Source organism: Zea mays, chromosome 1 (genome assembly GCF_902167145.1).
Source record: "Zea mays cultivar B73 chromosome 1, Zm-B73-REFERENCE-NAM-5.0, whole genome shotgun sequence".
NCBI classification, from domain to species: Eukaryota; Viridiplantae; Streptophyta; class Magnoliopsida; order Poales; family Poaceae; genus Zea; species Zea mays.
The window spans coordinates 289,955,890-289,978,774 of NC_050096.1; the positions used below are offsets into that span (position 1 = coordinate 289,955,890).

General features: G+C 45.2%; 1 protein-coding gene and 1 long non-coding RNA gene across 5 annotated transcripts; one reads left to right on the plus strand and one right to left on the minus strand.

Annotated features, from left to right (window-relative positions):
* The first annotated feature begins 1,670 nt into the window (after nucleotides 1-1,670).
* Nucleotides 1,671-20,995, plus strand: LOC103644098 (protein ESSENTIAL FOR POTEXVIRUS ACCUMULATION 1). 2 transcript variants are annotated; one of them, XM_020546983.2, is made up of 9 exons: nucleotides 1,671-1,932; nucleotides 6,555-6,625; nucleotides 7,021-7,941; nucleotides 8,031-8,148; nucleotides 8,234-8,299; nucleotides 16,436-16,996; nucleotides 17,094-19,047; nucleotides 20,373-20,550; nucleotides 20,661-20,995. In XM_020546983.2, exons 1-8 carry the CDS (start codon nucleotides 1,836-1,838, stop codon nucleotides 20,536-20,538), a joined length of 3,954 nt encoding a protein of 1,317 aa, XP_020402572.1. In that variant the 5' UTR covers nucleotides 1,671-1,835; the 3' UTR covers nucleotides 20,539-20,550; nucleotides 20,661-20,995. The 2 variants fall into 2 exon arrangements, with proteins under 2 accessions (XP_020402572.1, XP_020402571.1); XM_020546982.1 differs by having other exon boundaries at nucleotides 20,656-20,912.
* On the minus strand, nucleotides 7,702-16,086 carry LOC103644094 (uncharacterized). 3 transcript variants are annotated; one of them, XR_002266578.2, is made up of 3 exons: nucleotides 14,323-15,042; nucleotides 13,463-14,245; nucleotides 7,702-7,777 (listed from the first exon to the last, which is right to left on the minus strand). It is a non-coding gene; the product is annotated as an uncharacterized lncRNA (long non-coding RNA). The 3 variants fall into 3 exon arrangements; XR_002266579.2 differs by lacking the exons at nucleotides 7,702-7,777; nucleotides 14,323-15,042 and adding exons at nucleotides 10,181-12,496; nucleotides 15,688-16,086 and having other exon boundaries at nucleotides 13,463-13,506; XR_002266577.3 differs by lacking the exon at nucleotides 7,702-7,777 and adding an exon at nucleotides 10,181-12,496.
* Nucleotides 20,996-22,885: the final 1,890 nt, after the last annotated feature.

Sequence of the window (22,885 nt, forward strand, 5' to 3'; positions counted from 1 at the left end):
CACGGCCTTCGTGTTGCCCTGCGCCCAGGTCGGGTGCGCTTGCAGTAGGGGGTTACAAGCGTCCGCGTGGGAGAGAGCGAGAGACTTCACGCGTCGTCTCGTTCCCCCGCGCGGCCAACCTTCTCGTACGAGAGCCCTGGACCTTCCTTTTATAGGCGTAAGGAGAGGGCCCAGGTGTACAATAGGAGATGTAGCAGTGTGCTAACGTGTCTAGCAGGGAGGAGCTAGCGCCCTAAGTACATGCCGTCGTGGCAGCCGGAGAGGTCTTGGCACCCTGTTCATGTGATGTCGTGGCCGTCGGAGGAGCGCTGGAGCCTTGCGGAAGGATAGCTGTCGGGGCTGTCGAGTCCTTGTTGACGTCTCCTTGCTTCCGTAAGGGGCTGAGAGCCGCTGTCGTCATGGAGCACGTGGGGCGCCATCATTATTTGTTTACCGGGGCGAGCCAGATGGGACGCCGATCTTGTTCCCCGTAGCCTGAGCTAGCTAGGGGTAGGGTAATGATGGCCCCCCTGTGACGTGTCGGTCTGAGCCCTGGGTCGGGCGAGGCAGAGGCTCCTCCGAGGTCGAGGTCGAGTCTATCTTCCGAGGTTGAGGTCGAGTCCGAGCCCCGGGTCGGGCGAGGCGGAGACCATCGTCTGAGGCCGAGGCTGAGTCCGAGCCCTGGGGTCGGGCGAGGCGGAGTTCGTCGTCTTCCGGAGCCGAGGCTGAGTCCGAGCCCTGGGGTCGGGCGTAGCGGAGTTCGTCGTCTTCCGGAGCCGAGGCTGAGTCCGAGCCCTGGGGTCGGGCGAAGCGGAGTTCGTCGTCTTCCGGAGCCGAGGCTGAGTCCGAGCCCTGGGGTCGGGCGAAGCGGAGTTCGTCGTCCGAGGCCGAGACGGGGGCCGAGCCCTGGGGTCGGGCGAGGCGGAGCTTCCTATGGCGGTCGAGGCCGGACTTGGCTGCTGTCAGCCTCACTCTGTCGAGTGACACAGCAGTCGGAGCGACGCAGGCGGCGCTGTCTTCTTGTCAGGCCGGTCAGTGGAGCGACGAAGTGACTGCGGTCACTTCGGCTCTGTCGACTGAAGGGCGCGCGTCAGAATATGGTGTCAGGCCATCCTTGCATTAAATGCTCCTGCGACACGGTCGGTCGGTGTGGTGATCTGGCCAAGGTTGCTTCTCGGCGAAGACTGGGCCTCGGGCGAGCCGAAGGTGTGTCCCTTGCCTGAGGGGGCCCTCGGGCGAGACGTGGATCCTCCGGGGTCGGCTGCCCTTGCCCGAGGCTGGGCTCGGGCGAGGCGAGATCGTGTCCCTTGAGTGGACCGAGTCTTGACTTAATCGCACTCATCAGGTCTTTGCAGCTTTGTGCTGACGAGGGTTACCAGCTGAGATTAGGAGTCTTGGGGGTACCCCTAATTATGATCCCCGACATATATGTAGACATAAACACATATGTGGTGTAGCGGTAGTTACTACTCACAGTTGCCTAAGGGGTCGTGAGTTTAAATCCTCTTGATATCGTTTGTGTGCGGAAATAATAAGAATGACAGAACAAGAAATGGTGGCAGAACACAGAATCACAGACTATTTTTACAGACTTAATTAAGTAGTATAGATATAGATATATAGATTTGAAAGTGGTTATAGGGTTTTGCGAACAGTCCCATCCGTTCTCATCGCTAACCCCACGTCCCCACGTTTCCTCGGCTCCTCGCCCGCCTCTCTCGTTTATTAGCGCTCGTAAACCCCACTCACTTCTTCCTTCTCTTCGGCCCCTTCCTCGGCCGAAACCTCAGTTGCTCCTCCGCCCGCTCGAAAACCCCAAGTCCCCAATCACACATCGGGCCACCGCCGCGGCATCCATGGCCGCCGAAGACAAAGGGACCGGAGACCGCGAGAATGCAGACCCCAACCTCTGCTCCATCGCCGACGCGTCGCTGTCTCACGAGAACACCGAAGGTGATTTCCCGTCCCCAGTCCCATCCATTACTTATCCCAACTTTCGTGTCCTGTCGATCAGGTGCTCGATTCGAGGCCCCGACGCTAGCCTAAGCCTAGCTTGGTGGGTTAGCTTGATTTCCCGTTGGTGACTTGGTTGATCGCGTGCTTGTGTACGAGCCGGTGCGTGGTTCCGACTTATTACGTGTGCGGTGTGCCGTATGCGGGTTTGCGCGCCGTTTCTGGGGTTTCTGGTGTTTGCGGGCTTTGGGTGTGGATCTAAACCAAACTGGTGTGTTTTATGAACGATCGTTCTCACACTGACGTGCGTGTTATGGTTTGGTATGTCCAACATGTGGGCTACAGTATGAACTTTGGATCGGTTAGATTTGATTGCAGCACTGCTCGTTAGTCGTTACATGCTGTTTTTAAGTATTTTGCACATTTTTTTGCCAGTAATGTCACAAAGATGTTAGATCTCGTTGATGATCGCTCTCAGGTCGTTCTTTCGCCGGTTATTTTACTATTAACAATTCTGCAGTGATGCTGGTTTCAGGGGTCTTTTGAAATCCACTCTACTAGTCACGATAGCTTACGTTCTAGTAACTGATTTACGTGCATACTTTAATAAATTAAATTGTTACCTTTTTTTGAAATGCTATGATTGGTAAGTGCTTGTTTTACTTGCTAGCGTCGAGCTTCGTTTTTTCTGTATGAGCAAACTCGCACACTAATCATGATAGCTCTCGCTGAAGTAACTTATTTTAATGGCAAGATCTTACCATACAACAACAACAACAACAACAAAGCCTTTTTGTCCCAAGCACGTTGGGGTAGGCTAGAGATGAAACCCCGTATGAAAACCTCAGAGCTCAACCCCCAAAGAACAGAAAAGGGAAACAAAGGCAAAGGAGAACCGAAAACAACGAAACGGGGAAACACATAAAAGAGATAAAACCCACAAGGACCAGCAAGATCTAAAATGGACACAAGAAAAGGTCAAACGATTAAGGAGGAAAAGCGAAACTATCAATCAGGGTTCTGGCACGTGAATTGCACACTTCCACCCCTTCCTATCTGCGGCGAGCTCTTTGTCAATATTCCACTCCTTCAGGTCTCTCTTCACAGCCTCTGTCCACGTCAAAGTTGGTCGACCTCTACCTCTCTTCACATTTTCGGGACGCCTAATTATTCCGATATGCACTGGTGCCTCTTCAGGTCTTCGTTGGATATGTCCAAACCATCTCAAGCGATGTTGCATAAGCTTCTCCTCAATTGGCGCCACTCCTACTCTCTCTCGTATATCATCATTCCGGACTCGATCTCTCCTTGTGTGGCCACATATCCAGCGCAACATACGCATCTCTGCCACACTTAGTTGTTGGACATGTCGTCTTTTAGTGGGCCAACATTCTGCTCCATACAACATAGCCGGCCGGATTGCTGTCCTGTAGAATTTGCCTTTTAGTTTGCGTGGCACCCGGTGGTCGCATAAGACACCCGCAGCTTGTCGCCACTTCAACCATCCGGCTTTAATTCTATGACTGACATCCTCATCGATGTCTCCCTCCTTTTGAAGCATTGATCCTAAGTAACGAAAAGTGTCTTTCTTGGGTACCACTTGCCCATCAAGACTAACATCGCCATCCTCATACCCCATGGCACTGAAATCACACTTCATATACTCTGTTTTAGACCTACTAAGCCTAAAACCTTTTGCTTCCAGCGTCTGCCTCCACAATTCCAACTTTTGAGAAACACCACTCCTACTCTCCTCAATAAGTACCACATCATCGGCAAAAAGCATACACCACGGTAAAACTCCTTGTATGTCCCTTGTGACCTCATCTATCACCAAAGCGAAAAGATAAGGGCTCAAAGCCGACCCTTGATGTAGTCCTATGTTAATTGGAAAGTCATCGGTGTCTCCATCACTTGTTCGGACACTTGTCACAACATTAGTGTACATATCTTTAATAAGATTAATGTACTTTGTTGCTACTTTGTGTTTTTCCAAGGCCCACCACATTACACTCCTAGGTACTTTGTCATAAGCCTTCTCCAAGTCTATGAAGACCATATGCAGGTCTTTCTTTTGTTCTCTGAATCTCTCCATAAGTTGTCTTAGTAAGAAAATGGCCTCCATAGTTGATCTCCCGGGCATGAAACCAAACTGATTTTGGGTCACGCTCGTCATCTTTCGCAGGCGGTGTTCAATGACTCTCTCCCATAGCTTCATTGTATGGCTCATGAGCTTAATTCCACGGTAATTAGTACAACTTTGAACATCTCCTTTGTTCTTGAAGATTGGTACTAATGTACTCCGCCGCCACTCGTCGGGCATTCTGTTTGCCCGAAAGATGGTGTTGAAAAGCTTAGTCAGCCATACTATCGCTATGTCTCCAAGACATCTCCATACCTCGATAGGGATACCATCAGGGCCCATCGCCTTTCCTACCTTCATCCTTTTTAGCGCCTCCTTAACTTCATATTCTTGTATCCTTCGTACAAAACCCCTGTTGTTGTCATCGAATGGTTCGTCCAATTCTATTGTAGCACTCTCATTCCCTCCATTGAACAATTTGTTGAAGTACTCCTTCCATCTGTTCTTGATCTCTTCACTCTTCACTAATAGTTGGTTTGCTTCGTCCTTGATGCATTTGACTTGGTTGACATCCCTTGTCTTCCTTTCACGAATCTTGGCCATCCTATAGATATCCTTTTCTCCCTGCTTTGTGTCCAGCCGTTGATAAAGGTCGTCATAGGCTTGACCCCGGGCTCTACTAACCGCTCGCTTTGCAGACTTCTTCGCTATCCTGTACTTCTCTATGTTTTCTGCACACTTGTCATGATGTAAGCGTTTGTAGCAATCTTTCTTCTCCTTGATAGCCTTTTGGACATCTTCGTTCCACCACCAAGTGTCTTTAACTTCCCTTCTGTTCCCTTGACTCAACCCAAACTCTTCTGAAGCTATCTTTCGGATGCATGTCGCCATCTTCCTCCACATGATATTTGCGTCTTCCTCTCCTGCCCAAGGGCCCTCCTCGATAACTCTCTTCTTGAAAGTTTGGGCCACATCCCCTTTAAGCTTCCACCACTTTGTTCTAGTGACCTTGTTATGCTTATTTCGTTGTAAACGAATCTTAAAACGGAAGTCAGCAACGACAAGCTTATGTTGGGTTACCACACACTCTCCAGGTATAACCTTGCAATCTAAGCAGGCATGCCTGTCCTCTTTTCTCAAGAGGACGAAATCAATCTGGCTAGTGTGTTGGCCACTACTGAAGGTCACCAGGTGGGATTGCCTCTTCTTAAAGAAAGTGTTTGCTATAAACATGTCATAGGCTAGGGCAAAGTTCAGGATTTCCTCTCCTTCTTGATTCCTAGTCCCAAAGCCGAAGCCTCCATGTACACCCTCGAAACTGGTGCTAGATGTACCCACATGGCCATTGAGATCTCCTCCTATGAAGAGCTTCTCGCCAACTGGCACACTACTAACCATGTCCTCCAGGCCTTCCCAGAACTCTCTCTTTGAGTTCTCATTAAGGCCTACTTGAGGAGCATACGCGCTGATAACATTGAGAACCAAGTCTCCAATGACCAGCTTGACTAGGATGATTCTATCTCCTACCCTCTTAACATCTACTACCCCATCTTTGAGGCTCTTGTCGATCAAGACGCCTACTCCATTCTTGTTTGTTGCAGTCCCCGTGTACCACAACTTGAAACCTGTACCTTCCACTTCCTTCGCCTTCTGTCCCTTCCACTTGGTCTCTTGAACGCATAAAATATTTACCCGTCTCCTCACCGCAACGTCAACTATTTCTCGTAACTTACCTGTTAAGGAACCTACGTTCCAACTGCCTACACGGACCCTAGTTGGCTCGACTAGCTTCCTTACCCTTCGCACCCGCCGAGGAAGATGCAAAGACCCTTGCTCATTTTTCACTACACCCGGGCGCCGATGTAGCGCGCCACTAAGGATGCGACGACCCGATCCTTGCTCACTTATCACCGGCTCCAGATCAAGAGACAGCGCGTCACTTGAGGGGTGACGACCCGGCCCTTGCTCATTTAACACCATACCCGGGTTCCGATATGGCGCGTCGCTAAGAGGGTTATGCCCCAACGGTTTTCTTTGTGGTTTCATCTCCATAAGATTTGGCTGGTTTTTTACGTTGGTTTGCCGGACCTAACACAACCCTCCTCCTTTACCGGGCTTGGGACCGGCTATGTTGAAACGACTCAAGGAAGTCTTCCAATCAACATAGCCGGTCCCAAGCCCGGTAAAGGAGGAGGGTTGTGTTAGGTCCGGCAAACCAACGTAAACTTGCCATGAACCACTTTAATAAATTATCTTGTTTTTTTTTTGAAACGATATAATTGGTAAATGCTGGTTGTACTAGCTAGCTTTGAGCTTGATATTTTCTGTATACGCAAACTTCACACTATTGACTATTGCATAACCAGTATCCTCTGTTGCAGTTGTACAAATGTTTAAATTCTGTTGCACCCTTCCCTGTCTCTTCTCTTTTGATATTTATGTCTTATCCGTAAGCATTTTTTTTGCTGGTTATATATGGTGACCTGTCTTTTGTTTCCGAGCACAATGATTTGCTTACGGTACCATTTTGTCTTTGCAGACAAATCGGATTTGGATACCAAGAGCGCGCCATCTATTCAGTTGCTTCAGCCAAAACCGGGGGAAAACAAGGTGATGGCAGTTACTAGACATCCCTCCATTCTTTTGTATTTGTCGCGTTTTAGTTCAAAAATGAACTAGCGGACAACAAATATTCGAGAATGGATGTAGTATCATATATTTTTTCTGGATACATCACATTTTCTTTTAACAATCAAGCCCCCCCCCCCCCCTTGTAATGCGTTTTTCTAGTTGCACTTTCTCTCCCTTTCTCAGAAAGATCTTATGAACCTAAGCTTGTTAAATTTCTATTAGGTAGAGCAGTTCTATTCGCTAGTCTGGCTATGTTATGTAAAATGTACCAACATAGATTGCTGAATGATAGAATTGCTTTTAGATTGCTATGACCTCAGATTGCTCTTTCTGTATTAGTGATGTATTATAATATTTTCATTTATTTGTTGCAGGAGCCTGGTTCACATGATATCCACTTTAATTCTGCAAACACGACAGGAAACAGTGAAGAAGGGAACAATACTGGAAAGAAAAGAGATGTTTTCAGGCCTTCTGTGTTTGATAGAATATCTGGCCACCGTGACCAATGGTGCAATGAAGACACCAGACTGAATTCAGATTCCCATCGAAATCAATGGAGGGAAATGGAAAAAGAACATAGTGATATGAACAAAGTGGAACAGCACTGTGATGACCCCAAGCAATATCTTGGTAGCCAGCGGAGTCGAAAAGAGCGCTGGGTTAGTAACGAAAGAAACTATGACCAACACCATGAGAATAATTGGAATTCTCGCTGGGGTGCAAGTAGTAAAGATTCTCAAAATTGGCGTGAAAAGTCAACAGATTCAGATATAAAAGATGATTACTCCTGTGAAAAAGTTTTTTCTTACAGTACATGCCATGGGAAAGAAAAGGATGGTACCAATCATGAGAAGGTTAATGAAAGGGACAGTAATATTTCTCGATCGTGGAACTCCAGCTATTTTGCAAACCGTGGTGCAGGCGGTACATCTGATCATCTTTTTACGGATCCACAGAAGTTATCTGCTTCATTTGGATACAGTAGCTATAGGCAGGAAAGTGATAGCCCAAACTCTACAAGTTCTCGCAGAAGGTTTACATCTGTTACAAGCAGAGTCAATAGTCGGTCTTCACGACCATTCCATCTTGGTGTACTTTCTGAGAGGCCTGTTGGTCCATCTAGTAACTCTGTGAGATATAGCAGGATAAAGTTGTTTGAAATATATAGAACAACTGATGTTAGAAACTTCACAATGCCGATAAATGATATTGGTAACAATGAGATATCTTCGTTGTGGCAAGAAGATCCTATGGATCCTTTAGCTCTCATTGCACCTAATGCTGAAGAAGCGGTAATTTTCACTTTTATGTTGTCTTTACTGGCATAAGATCTTGCAATGATATGATGCCCTTATCTTTTTAGTTTTGCTTGTGTTAATAGGTGATTTTGAAAGGAATTGAAAAAGGAGATATCACAAACAGTTTGGCACAAGCTTGCAAAGATGGTTCTGATGACAAAAATATTCCAGGCGTGGCAGCATTAGAACAAATGAAATTAAGTGAGAAGCAGCTCCTCGGTTTTGCTATCAATCTGCAGAAGTTCTTGAATTATGTGTTAATTGGTTTTTGCTTCGCTTTATGCAGGTGGAAGAGAAGATCAAACAGGAAACAATGAAGAATTCAATGGTAAAATGACCATTGATATCAGAGGTATGCGATAAATCTCATGCATATATTGTGAATTCAACATATTTGTTTAGTATCAGCATCATGTGTAACGGTTTCCAACGATTGTGTAACAGTATTTATTCTATGCACTTTAAATACAGTCATTTCTTGGAACTTAGATGTATTCGTGTTAATAGACATGGTTATGCTTGAGAATGGTTAACTCCTACAGATTTACAACAACAACAACAACAACAAAGCCTTTTTGTCCCAAGCACGTTGGGGTAGGCTAGAGATGAAACCTCATATGAAAACCTCAGAGCTCAACCCCCAAAGAAAAGAAAAGGGAGACAAAGGCAAAGGAGAACCGAAAAACGACAAAACAGGGAAACACATAAAAAGAGATAAAACCCACAAGAACCAACAAGATCTAAAGGGGCACAAGAAAAGGTCAAACGATTAAGGAGGAAAAGCGAAACTATAAATCAGGGTTCTGGCACGTGAATTGCATACTTCCACCCCTTCCTATCCACGGCGAGCTCTTTATCAATATTCCACTCCTTCAGGTCCCTCTTCACAGCCTCTGTCTATGTCAAGGTTGGTCGACCTCTACCTCTCTTCACATTCTTGGGACGCCTAATTATTCCGATATGCACTGGTGCCTCTTCAGGTCTTCGTTGGATATGTCCAAACCATCTCAAACGATGTTGCATAAGCTTCTCCTCAATTGGCGCCACTCCTACTCTCTCTCGTATATCATCATTCCGGACTCGATCTCTCCTTGTGTGGCCACATATCCAGCGCAACATACGCATCTCTGCCACACTTAGTTGTTGGACATGTCGTCTTTTAGTGGGCCAACATTCTGCTCCATACAACATAGCCGGTCGGATTGCTGTCCTGTAGAATTTGTCTTTTAGTTTGTGTGGCACTCGGGGGTCGCATAAGACACCCGCAGCTTGCCGCCACTTCAACCATCCAGCTTTAATTCTATGACTGACATCCTCATCGATGTCTCCCTCCTTCTGAAGCATTGATCCTAAGTAACGAAAAGTGTCTTTCTTGGGTACCACTTGCCCATCAAGACTAACATCGCCATCCTCATACCCCATGGCACTGAAATCGCACTTCATATACTCTATTTTAGACCTACTAAGCCTAAAACCTTTTGCTTCCAGCGTCTGCCTCCACAATTACAACTTTTGCGAAACACCACTCCTACTCTCCTCAATAAGTACCACATCATCGGCAAAAAGCATACACCACGGTATATCTCCTTGTATGTCCCTTGTGACCTCATCTATCACCAAAGCGAAAAGATAAGGGCTCAAAGCCGACCCTTGATGTAGTCATTTGTTAATTGGAAAGTCATCGGTGTCTCCATCACTTGTTCGGACACTTGTCACAACATTAGTGTACATATCTTTAATAAGATTAATGTACTTTGTTGATACTTTGTGTTTTTCCAAGGCCCACCACATTACACTCCTAGGTACTTTGTCATAAGCCTTCTCCAAGTCTATGAAGACCATATGCAGGTCTTTCTTTTGTTCTCTGAATCTCTCCATAAGTTGTCTTAGTAAGAAAATGGCCTCCATAGTTGATCTCCCAGGCATGAAACCAAACTGATTTTGGGTCACGCTCGTCATCTTCCGCATGCGGTGTTCAATGACTCTCTCCCATAGCTTCATTGTATTGCTCATGAGCTTAATTCCACGGTAATTAGTACAACTTTGAACATCTCCTTTGTTCTTGAAGATTGGTACTAACGTACTCCGCCGCCACTTGTCGGGCATTCTGTTTGTCCGAAAGATGGTGTTGAAAAGCTTAGTCAGCCATACTATCGCTATGTCTCCAAGGCATCTCCATACATCGATAGGGATACCATTAGGGTCCATCGCCTTTCCTACCTTCATCCTTTTCAGCGCCTCCTTAACTTCATATTCTTGTATCCTTCGTACAAAACCCCTGTTGTTGTCATCGAATGGTTCGTCCAATTCTATTGTAGAACTCTCATTCCCTCCATTGAACAATTTGTTGAAGTACTCCTTCCATCTGTTCTTGATCTCTTCATTCTTCACTAATAGTTGGTTTGCTTCATCCTTGATGCATTTGACTTGGTTGACATCCCTTGTCTTCCTTTCACGAATCTTGGCCATCCTATAGATATCTTTTTCTCCCTGCTTTGTGTCCAACCGTTGATAAAGGTCGTCATAGGCTTGACCTCGGGCTCTACTAACCGCTCGCTTTGCAGACTTCTTCGCTATCCTATACTTCTCTATGTTGTCTACACACTTGTCATGATGTAAGCGTTTGTAGCAATCTTTCTTCTCCTTGATAGCCTGTTGGACATCTTCGTTCCACCACCAAGTGTCTTTAACTTCCCTTCTGTTTCCTTGACTCAACCCAAACACTTCTGAAGCTATCTTTTGGATGCATGTCGCCATCTTCCTCCACATGATGTTTGCGTCTCCCTCTTCTGCCCAAGGGCCCTCCTCGATAACTCTCTCCTTGAAAGTTTGGGCCACATCCCCTTTAAGCTTCCACCACTTTGTTCTAATGACCTTGTTATGCTTATTCCGTTGTAAACGAATCTTAAAACGAAAGTCAGCTACGACAAGCTTATGTTGGGTTACCACACACTCTCCAGGTATAACCTTGCAATCTAAGCAGGCATGCCTGTCCTCTTTTCTCAAGAGGACGAAATCAATCTAGCTAGTGTGTTGGCCACTACTAAAGGTCACCAGGTGGGATTTCCTCTTCCTAAAGAAAGTGTTTGCTATAAACATGTCATAGGCTAGGGCAAAGTTCAGGATTTCCTCTCCTTCTTGATCCCTAGTCCCAAAGCCGAAGCCTCCATGCACACCCTCGAAACTGGTGCTAGATGTACCCACATGGCCATTGAGATCTCCTCCTATGAAGAGCTTCTCGCTAACTGGCACACTACTAACCATGTCCTCCAGGCCTTCCCAGGACTCCCTCTTTGAGTTCTCATTAAGGCCTACTTGAGGAGCATACGCGCTGATAACATTGAGAACCAAGTCCCCAATGACCAGTTTGACTAGGATGATTCTATCTCCTAGCCTCTTAACATCTACTACCCTATCTTTAAGGCTCTTGTCGATCAAGACGTCTACTCCATTCTTGTTTGCTGCAGTCCCCGTGTACCACAACTTGAAGCCTGTACCTTCCACTTCCTTCGCCTTCTGTCCTTTCCACTTGGTCTCTAGAACGCATAAAATATTTACCCGTCTCCTCACCGCAACGTCGACTATTTCTCGTAACTTACCTGTTAAGGAACCTACGTTCCAACTACCTACACGGACCCTAGTTGGCTCGACTAGCTTCCTTACCCTTCGCACCCGCCGAGGAAGATGCAAAGACCCTTGCTCATTTTCCACTACACCCGGGCGCCGATGTAGTGCGCCACTAAGGATGCGACGACCCGATCCTTGCTCACTTATCACCGGCTCCAGATCAAGAGACGACGCGTCACTTAAGGGGTGACGGCCCAGCCCTTGCTCATTTAACACCATACCCGGGTTCCGATATGGCGCGTCGCTAAGAGGGTTACGCCCCAACGATTTTCTTTGTGGTTTCATCTCCATAAGATTTGGCTGGTTTTTACGTTGGTTTGCCGGACCTAACACAACCCTCCTCCTTTAACGGGCTTGGGACCGGCTATGTTGAAACGACTCAAGGAAGTCTTCCAATCGAACAGAAATACCTGGCTGAATGTATCCAACAGAATATTTTTGAGGTTCCTTTTTCTGTTACGACTATTTAAAACTAAAACTCAGAGCTTAGAACTACATGTTTCCTTATAGGATAATATATTTGCAGCTTTCATCAATATACTTAAGATTGTTGCACCCTAGCAAATGTTCTGTGCATATTAACAAATTATGGTGAACTTATTCAATCCGTCTCCTTCCAATTTATTTCATCTGAAATTACATCTTCAAGTAAAAATTCTATGTATATAATTGTTATGAATAACACTTGTATTCAATGCGAGGCTCTAAGGCCAGTATGACAATATATATACACTGGTACATGATGGTACATATGCACTAAGCCCCTTATACAATGGGGAAATACAAAAAACATAAATTTATATCTATATACATCTAACACCCCCTCAAACTCACGGTGAATCAAGAACACTGAGTTTGGAGAGATAGAACCAATGTCGAGCTCTGATCTGTCTCTTGGTGAAGAAATTAACCAATTGAAGCTCTGAAGACACATATCGAAGATCAATGACATCATCTTGAACATGTGCTCGTGTATAATAAGCATCAACATATATATGCTTAGTAAGCTCAAGTTTTACCGGATCACGAGCAATACTAATAGCAACATACTTGTCAGGCAAAAGAGAGTCAGTATAGAGTATAGACATAGAATCACCAAAATCAGCAAGCCACCATCGTAGCAAAGTCACCTCTGTCGTCGCAATAGCCATAGCACGCAACTCAACTTTTGTACCCGAATGGGAACTGCTAACTGTTTTTTAGTCTTTCGAGTAATGAGGGAACCACCAAGAAAAACACAATAGGCAGAAAGAGACCAACCATATGAGGAATCACTAGATCAAGTCGCATCATAGTAGGCATGAAGCTGCAAGGAGCTAGAGCGAGGGCCGACGGTTGTCAGGAGAGGGCTGGCGGCTGAGGGGGTGGAGGGAGGGAGAAGAGAAGTGGAAACCTAGCTCTATACCATGTATGAAACATTAACCCTAACTAGGGTTGGGACTTGTATTAATAGACCAAGAGTTGTTGGGCCTGACCCATTGCACAAGGGTATGACGGTAATTACAAGGGGCTAACCCCAAAACCCTATACATGGCTCTAACACTCATGCTCTACACTATACCCAAGGAAGACACTCATAAGACTGTGTAGTCAATTTTGAGTGCTCGTGATTTGCAAGCACATAACACACACAACCAAAAAGACTAAGGCTAGATCAATCAGGCATCTTGCCAAAAAGGCGCTGAAAAGGAATGTCATCTCGAAGAGCTGAAGAAGGCTGAATGTTAGTCAAATAAGTGGCAGTAGAGATAACCTCAGTCCAAAAGTGAGGGGAAACAGAAGAAGCAAGCATGAGAGCGCGAGGATTTTCAAGAAGATGACAATGCTTGCGCTCAGCAACACCATTTTCGAGCATGAGCACTAGGACAAGAAAAGTAAACAAACATACCTTGCGTATCAAGAACCTTGCAAAGAGCTCCAGAAAGGTATCTCCTGCAGAATCAACACAAAAACACGAATAAATGTGTTGAATTGAGTGTTGAACATAGTAGACAATATCTTATAGATGGATAAAGCCTCACTACGGTTTTTCGTAAAACAAATCCATGTGTGGCTAGAAAAATCATCTATAAAAATAATATAATATAGATGACCCCCTTTTGAAGCGAAGGGAGCCGGGGCCCATACATCTGAGTGAACAAGATCGCCCATACATAGACTCACTAGAATGATAAGGAAGATTAATCTGCTTGCCTAATCGACAACCCTAACAATAAGCTAAGGACTTATGACCTGAAACCAAACCTAGGAAACTAGACAAATCAAGGTAGACAAATAAGATCCACAAAGATGACCCAGACAATGATGTCATTGAGCAAAATATGACATGGATGAAGCAACTAATGCAGAGCCGACAGAACTGGCAGGTGTCGTGGAAGGAAGATGAAGCCAATCAAGCTCCCAAAGGCGATGAGAGTCATTACTCACGACGCCGAGGGCCAGTACCAACCAGACGACCCGTGGAACGATCCTGAACATAATAGAAATCAGGATCAAGAATAACACAATAGTCATGATCAATAAGTTGACTGACGGTCATAAGTTGCATGGTGATATCAGGAACATAAGAAACTTCAAGAACACGAAACGAGGTAGATAAAAGAGTGCCCTGTCCAGCAACAGACAAAGGGGAACCATCAACTGTATGAATAGTGAGAGAACGAGATGGAACCTACATGGAGGAAAGATGGGTGGAATAAGGAATCATATGAAAAGAAGCACCAGGATCAAGAATCCAGACATGAGTACCTAGAAGAATAGGTGGTCCCTTGGTAGAAGACAGAAGGCCAGAAGCAACAACATAACCTGTCGAAGCGGAAAACTGAGTTACTGAACCAGCGGCTCCCGGTGGTGTAGAGACAGCAAGGCGACAGAGCATGAGCATCCCCTGGGTAGCTGCATTAGTAGAACTCCTCTGAGAACCTGCAGCACTAGAACTACTAGTAGTATGTGAAGAACGACGAGCAAGCCGTTGATTCTTTTTCTTGTAACAGAAAGATTCCACATGTCCATCCTGTCCACGTCCGCAATGATGACAATGAAGACCACTACCCTTTCCATCTCCAGAAGGAGAATGTGCTGAAGACGGGAACGACCGCGCGGGAGCAACAGGCTGGGAAGGCAAGAACGAAGACCGAGCAGCCAAAACCGAAGCTGAAGAAAACAACAGACCAGTTGTACGAAATCGAGTCTCATTGCGAACATCAGCAAGAGCATACACCAGAGACACAAGGATGACAAACATGTAACCGGACACGAACGAAGAGGGTCAAGTCATATGTGCGACAAAACTCAAGGTCAATATTTTGATCGAGTCAGAAGAACTCACGTGCTAGGAGACATATGTGGACCAAGAGTATCAAGCTGAGTAGCTGACGCCAGACAACAAACATCTAGCTGTAGAACTCATTGACTGTAGAATCAGCCTAACATAAGGACTGCTCCTGAGAAATAGCAGCAAGATAAGTAGGGTGACTAGTACGCTTCTAGCGATCATGAAGAAGGGTCCACATCCGATGGGAACTGTCACACTCATTCACTCAATGACCTTTGCAGCAAAGCGATCTTCCATATTAGCAGTGAGAATAGTACCGGCTCGAGCATCCTCATCCATCCATATCCGATATGCATTATACTGAGCCTCATATGATGCCAAGTGACCATCATAATCTGCAAGCAACTGCTCCTTAGTCTTAGGAGTCACCTTGTTCGATATCATAGGTTGGACAAGAGCCATAGGTAGGAGTAGTAATGGGCTTTAAACTTTATGCTGCAAATTTTAAGGATCGAATCGGATCAGGGTTAGGCTCTATTTTTATTTAATTTTTAAACTAATATTATTTAAGGGCTTTAACTTTTTGTGAAGAGTCATTTGTATCGTGATCCATTACCGCCCCTAGCCATAGGACGAGGCGGGCAGGGAAGCTCGCCCCTAAGAAAATCCCATAGACGAAGACCCCGCATATGCTATCAAAGATTATAGTTGGTGCCATTAAAGATGGGCATGTAATGGGCACACCCGTGTTCGAAGAAGACAAAGATGGTGCCATGACAGAGCAACAACAATAGACAGCAAGAGCACAGAGAAATAAGCGGCTTGAGCAAAAATTTTACCAAATCATATGGAAGCGCTTCAATCCGATCGTAGAGCATAAGCGGGTGAGTGAAACTGCACGTTTCGGCGAGCAACTGGCACGACTGTGTCGGCGGTTGACAAGACGATGCGAGGGTGGCGAGCAGGGCCGCACGCGAGTAGCGGATGGAGGACGTGCGGGCGTCGAGCAGGGCCACACGTGAGCAGCAGATGGGGCCATGCGGGCGGCGAGCAGAGTCGCACGTGGGCGTCGAGCAGGGCCGCTCGCGGGTGGCGGATGCCGCGGATGGAGGCCCCGCACGTGGGTAACGGATGGGGGCTGCGCGGGCGGCTGATGAAGGCCGCACTGACGGCGAACGAGGGCAAGCACATTGGCCGCGGGAAGTGTAGAACGGCGGCAATCTTCAAGACAAAGAAGAGGTGAGCAGGCAAGTGCGTAGGAAAGATTAGAGAAGGAAAAAACCCCTAACCCTAATTCCTGTCTTTGATTACCATGTTATTAATAGTACTTGTATTCAATATGAGGCTCTATGGCCACTATATATACACCGGTACATGAGGATAAATATGCACTAAGCCCTTTATACAATGGGTAACTACATCTAGCAATAATATTTAGATTTCCATATTGTTGCATTTGCCTGCATCTGGAACCCGCCTTTGAAACTGTAATCATGATGTTATGTATTACTGCTTTATATTCCTACATAATTTTGCTATACGTTTTATTTACTAAATTATTTTATTTATGATATTTGCCTTTCCTAGGAATTCTTGGGGCTGCTGATTTGAGGGAACACTTGAAGTCTGATAAATCTCCTCCAAAAGAATCTGAGTCTGGTGGTGGTGGTATCCATGGGCCATGTGCTGAATTTGGACATCAGCGCAATGCCTTGGACCAAGGAACTAAAGTTGGTGATGGTGAAAATGTTAACCCAGAAAACCTCTCTCTGTACTACAAGGATCCAAAAGGGTGCATCCAAGGTCCTTTTCCTGGATATGACATCATTGGTTGGTTTGAAGCTGGATATTTTGGTATTGATTTGCTAGTTCGTGTTGCCAGTGCTCCCTGTGATTCTCCTTTCTTATTACTTGGGGATGTCATGCCACACTTACGGGCAAAGGTAAGGGTGCCTCCAGGCTTCAGCAATACCAAACCAAGAAGTATGACAGATGCCTCACATCTAGGATCAGTGTATCTTGGAACATCTGATTATGGATCCATAAACAAGAATGGCTGTGTAACTGAAGCAGAAAATTACTTTTTGGAGGCTCCAGTGTCTAGTAAAATCCAGAATCCTAGAGCAGCAACTAATGTTGTTACTGGAGGTTTGTTTCTCATCAATGGCGTTCTTTATGCCCATTTCTTGACATTTTCTCATGTTGTGCCAGTCATGATGTGATTGCTATTTTATTTTAATTTCAGGTATGAATGAATGGAGGTTTGTTTCCGGTGAGAAAGTGAATAGTATAAACCATCTTGAAGTACAGAAGGTGCAGTTAGAGACAGAAAATACCTTTCAAATAGAAGGTGATGTCATATCAGTTGGAGAGTCACAAAAGAAAGAATCAGTACAGTCAACTTCACACTCAACATTCTTCCCGCAAATGGTTGACCCATCGAGTGAAGCCCTCCAACCTCAGAATATTAACCTGCTCTCAATGCTGCTTCCTGCAGAAAAAGGACAAGCACCGACTGCTACTTCTGGATTGTCACTTCGGTCAAATAATGCTGACTCTGGAAATCTGCATGCTGGTATGTGTGGTATAGATGTTACTCAAGAGATACTAAATGTGCACCAAAATCTGCATAATTCTCAGCAAATAGGTATTGATGCTCAACAGCATTACGTTTTAACACAGAATCAACCAACTTTAGCTTGTTTGAACTCTCAAATCACACAGCCAGAAAAGTTTCTCGGTGGAATATATCATGATCCTCAGTTAAACATCAACCAACAACAGTATCTGCTATCAGAGCTACACTTGCAACCCCTGATTCCTGGAGTCCCTGAACCTCAATCCTCTCTATTGAACAACATGCTACAGCTCAGGCAGCAGGAGCAACAGCAACAATACATTTCTCAGTCCATACCTCATGATCGTTCCATGCAGCAGCTTTATGATTCTTCCCATGGGACAATACATACTTCATTGTCATCTGGTGACCGTATGAAGCTTTGTCTTCAAAGAACAGAAGAGATTCTTGATCTTGCTCTGAAGTTACCTGGTCATGGTAAGCATAATCTACAACTACATGCAAGTGTGAAATTGAGAGACACAGGAAATATTGGTTTGTCGGAAAGTTGCGCTACTGCCCTACCACTGCCCCATGAAATGATGGGTCATGCAGCTTGGAAAGAATGTTCTGCTAGTCTCACACAGGGCTCTGCAGTTGTTGATGCTCTTTCACAAAAAGAAAGTATTGTAGACTCACCATCTAAGAAAACTCCAAGTTATGGTTCTAACGATTATAGCAAGATGACTGTTTTTGAAGTTACAGGTTTTCCTCAACCATTTCAAGGTCTTCAGAAACCGAAAAGTGTAGCATCTCATATCTCAAATGAAGTTCATGAAATGGATATTTCCTCTGTCCATCCTCATTCATGGAAACCTACTCCAGGTGTTAGGGCTAAATCAGTGTTGGAAATTCAAGCAGAGGAACGATTGGAAACTCAGAGGGAAATAGCCCTGGAAAATACAAAGGTAACTACAACAACAGCTTCCGGGCTATCTATTCATTGGGTTGATTTGGTTGAAACTTCTGGGCAACAGTTTGGAGATCAGGCTAGACCTATGTGTGATAAAAAAAATGACAATATATCACAGAGTAACAGAAGTCATTTACATGATTTATCGGCAAGAGAGGAACTGATAAAGTCAAATGCTAAAGCTGGTGTTATCATAAACAGTGCTGATGATACATCTTTTCCTCCTCTGGCACCTTCTATTACTCAGTCTGATGCTCATATTCATGATGGTGCTGATTTCATTGAGTTCAAGGGCACAAGAAAGATAAGTAACAGGGGGAAGAAACCCAAAGGTTCTGCAGTTAAAACCCCAGCATCACATGCAAATGTTATACCTGGACCAGCTACTGATCCTGCACAGGTACGCGAACCATGTTCTCTGAGAAATATTCAGGTGGAAGAAGAACAGGAATCAGCTAATCTTCAGCAACTAGTACCAGCATCATCCCATGCAAAAGGGCCTATGGACCAGCATATTCATGGGAACAATTCATCCTGGCAAGGTTCTGAATCACCTCCATCGAGGGGTAACGAATTCCTCAAAATGACTTCTCATGTTTCCAGTCACTCCACTCCTAATTCAGAAGAGTATCTGTTTTGGGAGCCTCGTGAGCATGCAAAGCAAGATAAGTATGTTCTTAACTACGGGCTCAACTTTGTCAGCTTTTCTTCATTCTTTTTATTAATGAAAAAATGGACCTTCTTGCTAAGCTTATACCCTCTGGAAGCAAAATTATGACTGATACACATTAAATTGCACTGTAGCCATTTCTGTTTAAGTTAATCTGCATCTAAATCTTGCCAGTTTTGTTCTTATTTTCTTGCTTGGCGTGGCAAGAGTTTGTTAATAGACTTAGTCCATCATGTGCATGGACTAGTCAGTACTACATTTTGTTATTCACATTCATTACTATCCTTTGCGATTGAGTATGTTTTATCTGTTATATAAACTTGCTATAGTGGATGCAGTAACATGCATGATGTGTCCTTGCACCTGTACTGACTTAACATGTTTCACTATTGAGGTGTATGCAATATGATTTTGATCTTTCAACAACACAACTCTACAACTTTCTTTGGCCTGACGCAATATGTTTGCTATTCCTCGACCATTAAAATAAAATGTCATTCATATATCCGAAAATGGTACTAGTAAATTATTCTTACTTCTGCAATACCTTATTTTGTATATTTCCCAAATATATGGTAATAAATAATATAATGGTTAAAAGTAAATGTTCACCTAAATGTAATAAGTTAGTCACCTGTTGTTTAGGCAATTATTATTGGGCAAAACTGCCATTAAATGGGCTACATGGCCGTTTAAACAGTTTAAATGGACACGGCTGGGCACCTTGTAGCATTTAAATGGTGTTTGTACTTTGAACGGGCCAAACAGCTGTTTAGTTGAAGAATGAATAGGGTGCAATATTGTGCTCTGAATAAAGGGTAAAAGGGGTAGCTTCATTTGTTTCTACCAGATGGAACGAAATAGGGACACTTTGATGCAACATGTTTAACTTTAGAATATCAAACTGTTCAAGTCCTTGTTCTGCATAGGTTGTGGTTTGTGCAAGCTTAAAAAAATATATTGTCAACATCTACAAAATCAAATAAATGCAATATCAAAATAGATAGCATGGTGTATCGAATGAATCTTGCTTGATATTTTAGCATTTTTCTACAAATTTGGTCTAACCTAGAAAAGTTTGACTTGGGACAAAGCTACAACGACGAAACATGTAAGTTAGGTTTCCAGCACTAAATTAAATGAATTCTCAGGTTATATTACTGCATATGATTTTGTATTGTTACTCCCATTCATGGATTGATTATTGATAAAAAGTAGTTGGATTTATCGATGCTCATAATCAAACCCAGTACCAGTAACATGGAGCTATCTATGCTTTGCAATCTGCTGAAAGATATTTATGTTCTGTGTAATGCATAACCAGGCCGAGACTCCAATCACCTCCGAGTTCCGTGGTCAATACAAGGTCTACTGCATTGGACATTCATAAGAAGGGGAAGAAAGGTACAAAGCTGAGCACGTCAGCTTTGGGGTTCAAGGTTCAGAGCACCCGTATCATGATGGGTGAGATCGCGCATGTTGACGAGTAGATGTCCAGACTGGTATATATATAGTTAAGATCTATATCTATATTATATGTTGAGCTACGAAAGGCGACCAATTCGTGTACTGATGCACATAGCTTACACTTCGCATCATCGTTTTAGCACAGAATTTTTATCATGGTAGGCGAGCTTCCTGAAGAATGAAGATGATGACAGTTTGGCGGCTGAAGTGACGAGAATTCAAATTGAGCAACTGGCAAAGGTTTTGGTTTTCAGCAGGCTTGGTTGTAACTTGAAAATCGTATAATGTTTGTTGCTGGGCGGATTTTGTGCGAAGCATTGAGCCTGGAAGGTTCAAGATTCAGGTCTAATTTGCAGTATGGAATATTCGAGTGCTTGCTTGTGACCGTTTCCTGAAACAGTCATCTGGTGTATAGTTTCCTGGAATCTGATGGGATCGTTTGTCATTAAAATAATTTACGTGCATATCAACATTAACATTTGCCCAGAATTGAAATAAACTAACCATGCTTTACTATCGAATTATTTTACAAACTAATTTATGAGATAACACCCGGACTTCGGCAGCATCACCGCATCCAAAGAATCAGTTACCTACCTGACAATGCTAGAGAAAAAGAGAAACAACAAGGTACACGAACATACAAACGCCGATGATGAAGTTGAAGTCAGCCGGGGCATCAAGGTCGGCCACGGCGGGCTGCGTGACTCCAGTGGCCTGCCGCTTGGCAGTGGTGGTACCGCCACGCAGAGCCGACTCCAACGCCTCGGCAGCCGCCGCCGCCTGTCTCGCCAGCGCGCGGTCCAGCTCCTGTTGCGCGGCCTCCCGCCGCCGCCGCACCTCCTCGATCGCCACCAGCGCACGCTCCCTGCTCCGCACTGTGAATGTGAACAGGGCTTCCGCCGGACCACTCTGGGCCGCCGATGTGAACAGCGCACGTTCCCGGGGCAACAGCATGCCAAACTCCGCCTCATAGTCAATGTAGACGTGCTCGCTCTCGTCTTCATAGTCGTCGATGATGGCACATTCCCTGGGCAACAGCATGCCAAACTCCGCCTCATAGTCGATGTAGCGGTGCTCGCTCCCGTCCTCAGAGTCGCCGTCGATGATGTTGGCGACGCATGCCTTAGCTCTGGGAAACAACATGCGAAAGATGTTCGCAGTCGTCATAGCAGCGTCGTCGATGGTACGCTCCCTGGGCAACAGCATGTCAAAGATGTCTTGGTTGCCGTTCTCTGCTACATCAGCGATGCCATCGTCGTCCTCGGCGTTGTACCAGTCACATGCCGCAGTAGCGGTAGCAGCCTCTTCTTCGCCGTCGGAACTATCAATGTCAAACGAGGACCCATCTTCATCCTCCTCGTCGTCGTCGATATAGCCGTGCTCGCTCTCGTCCTCATAGTTGTCGATATTGGCGTCGCATGCCGTACCCGTAGCTCTTGGAAAAAGCATGTGGAAGATGTCTCGGTTGCCGTTCTCTGCTTCCTCGTCAGACCCAGAGAAGTCATCTTCCGTGTCAGACCTGTCGTTATCAATGTCGTCGTGAAAGGATTCCGACGGCTCGTCGTTGCATCCGGGATGCTCGCGGCGGCCGCCGCCGTCCGACGATACCACCCTGAAGGAGAGCCCCGGACCCGGTGGCGTGGGTTGAGGCATGGCCACGGCCACGGCCGCCACCCGCGGGTGCGCCGCCGCGTCGAATCTGTGATCACCGCCTTTGCGGCCCCGCCTCACGATCATGAATCCACTGTCGTCGTCGTCGGAGGCGCTGTCTGTATCGCTGCTACCACCGGCGCCGTCACCAATAAAGATCCAGTCCTCCTCCATGGCCGCCATCGTCCTTACTCCTTACCTGTGAACTCGATCGGTGAGCGATTTATAGAGCAGGCCGGCCGGCGAGAACTAGATGGATCGATCTAAAGGAATTGCTGCGCAAGACGGCAAGAGCGATCGAGAGCCTTTGGTTTGGTTGTGCGTACGTGCATATTTATATGCGTATACCAAACGATCTCCTGGACTCCAAGTCCGTCTCGAACTCTGCATTTTAGATCGATCTCGAACTCTTGTTGAAGAAAACACGCCTATCCTGGTTAGTTGAGATAGATCTCGAAACTAATCTCGAAACAAATCTTATCGTAGGTAACAAACCTTATCAGATAATCTTTCTTTACTGTATAATCTCCAATTATTACGTAAACAACTCTCTAAATATAAATTTAATAAGTTTTCAAGAAAAAATTCCTCTCCAACGGTTATGTAAAGCATGTTCCTAATTTTACAAACTCCCTACAAAACCAAATTTTATCCCTACATGTACCAACCTCGTTGGAACTCCCTAAATCAACATTGATGTTAAATCCATCGTGAAAA

What these genes read in the sequence shown, in the direction of transcription:
- LOC103644098 (XM_020546983.2), top strand. Translation starts at nt 1,836, where the DNA reads ATGGCCGCCGAAGACAAAGGGACCGGAGACCGCGAGAATGCAGACCCC. An exon ending in ATTAGAACAAATGAAATTAA is followed by an intron (nt 8,149 to 8,233) that starts GTGAGAAGCAGC and finishes CGCTTTATGCAG; the next exon opens with GTGGAAGAGAAGATCAAACA. An exon ending in AACTAATGTTGTTACTGGAG is followed by an intron (nt 16,997 to 17,093) that starts GTTTGTTTCTCA and finishes TTTTAATTTCAG; the next exon opens with GTATGAATGAATGGAGGTTT.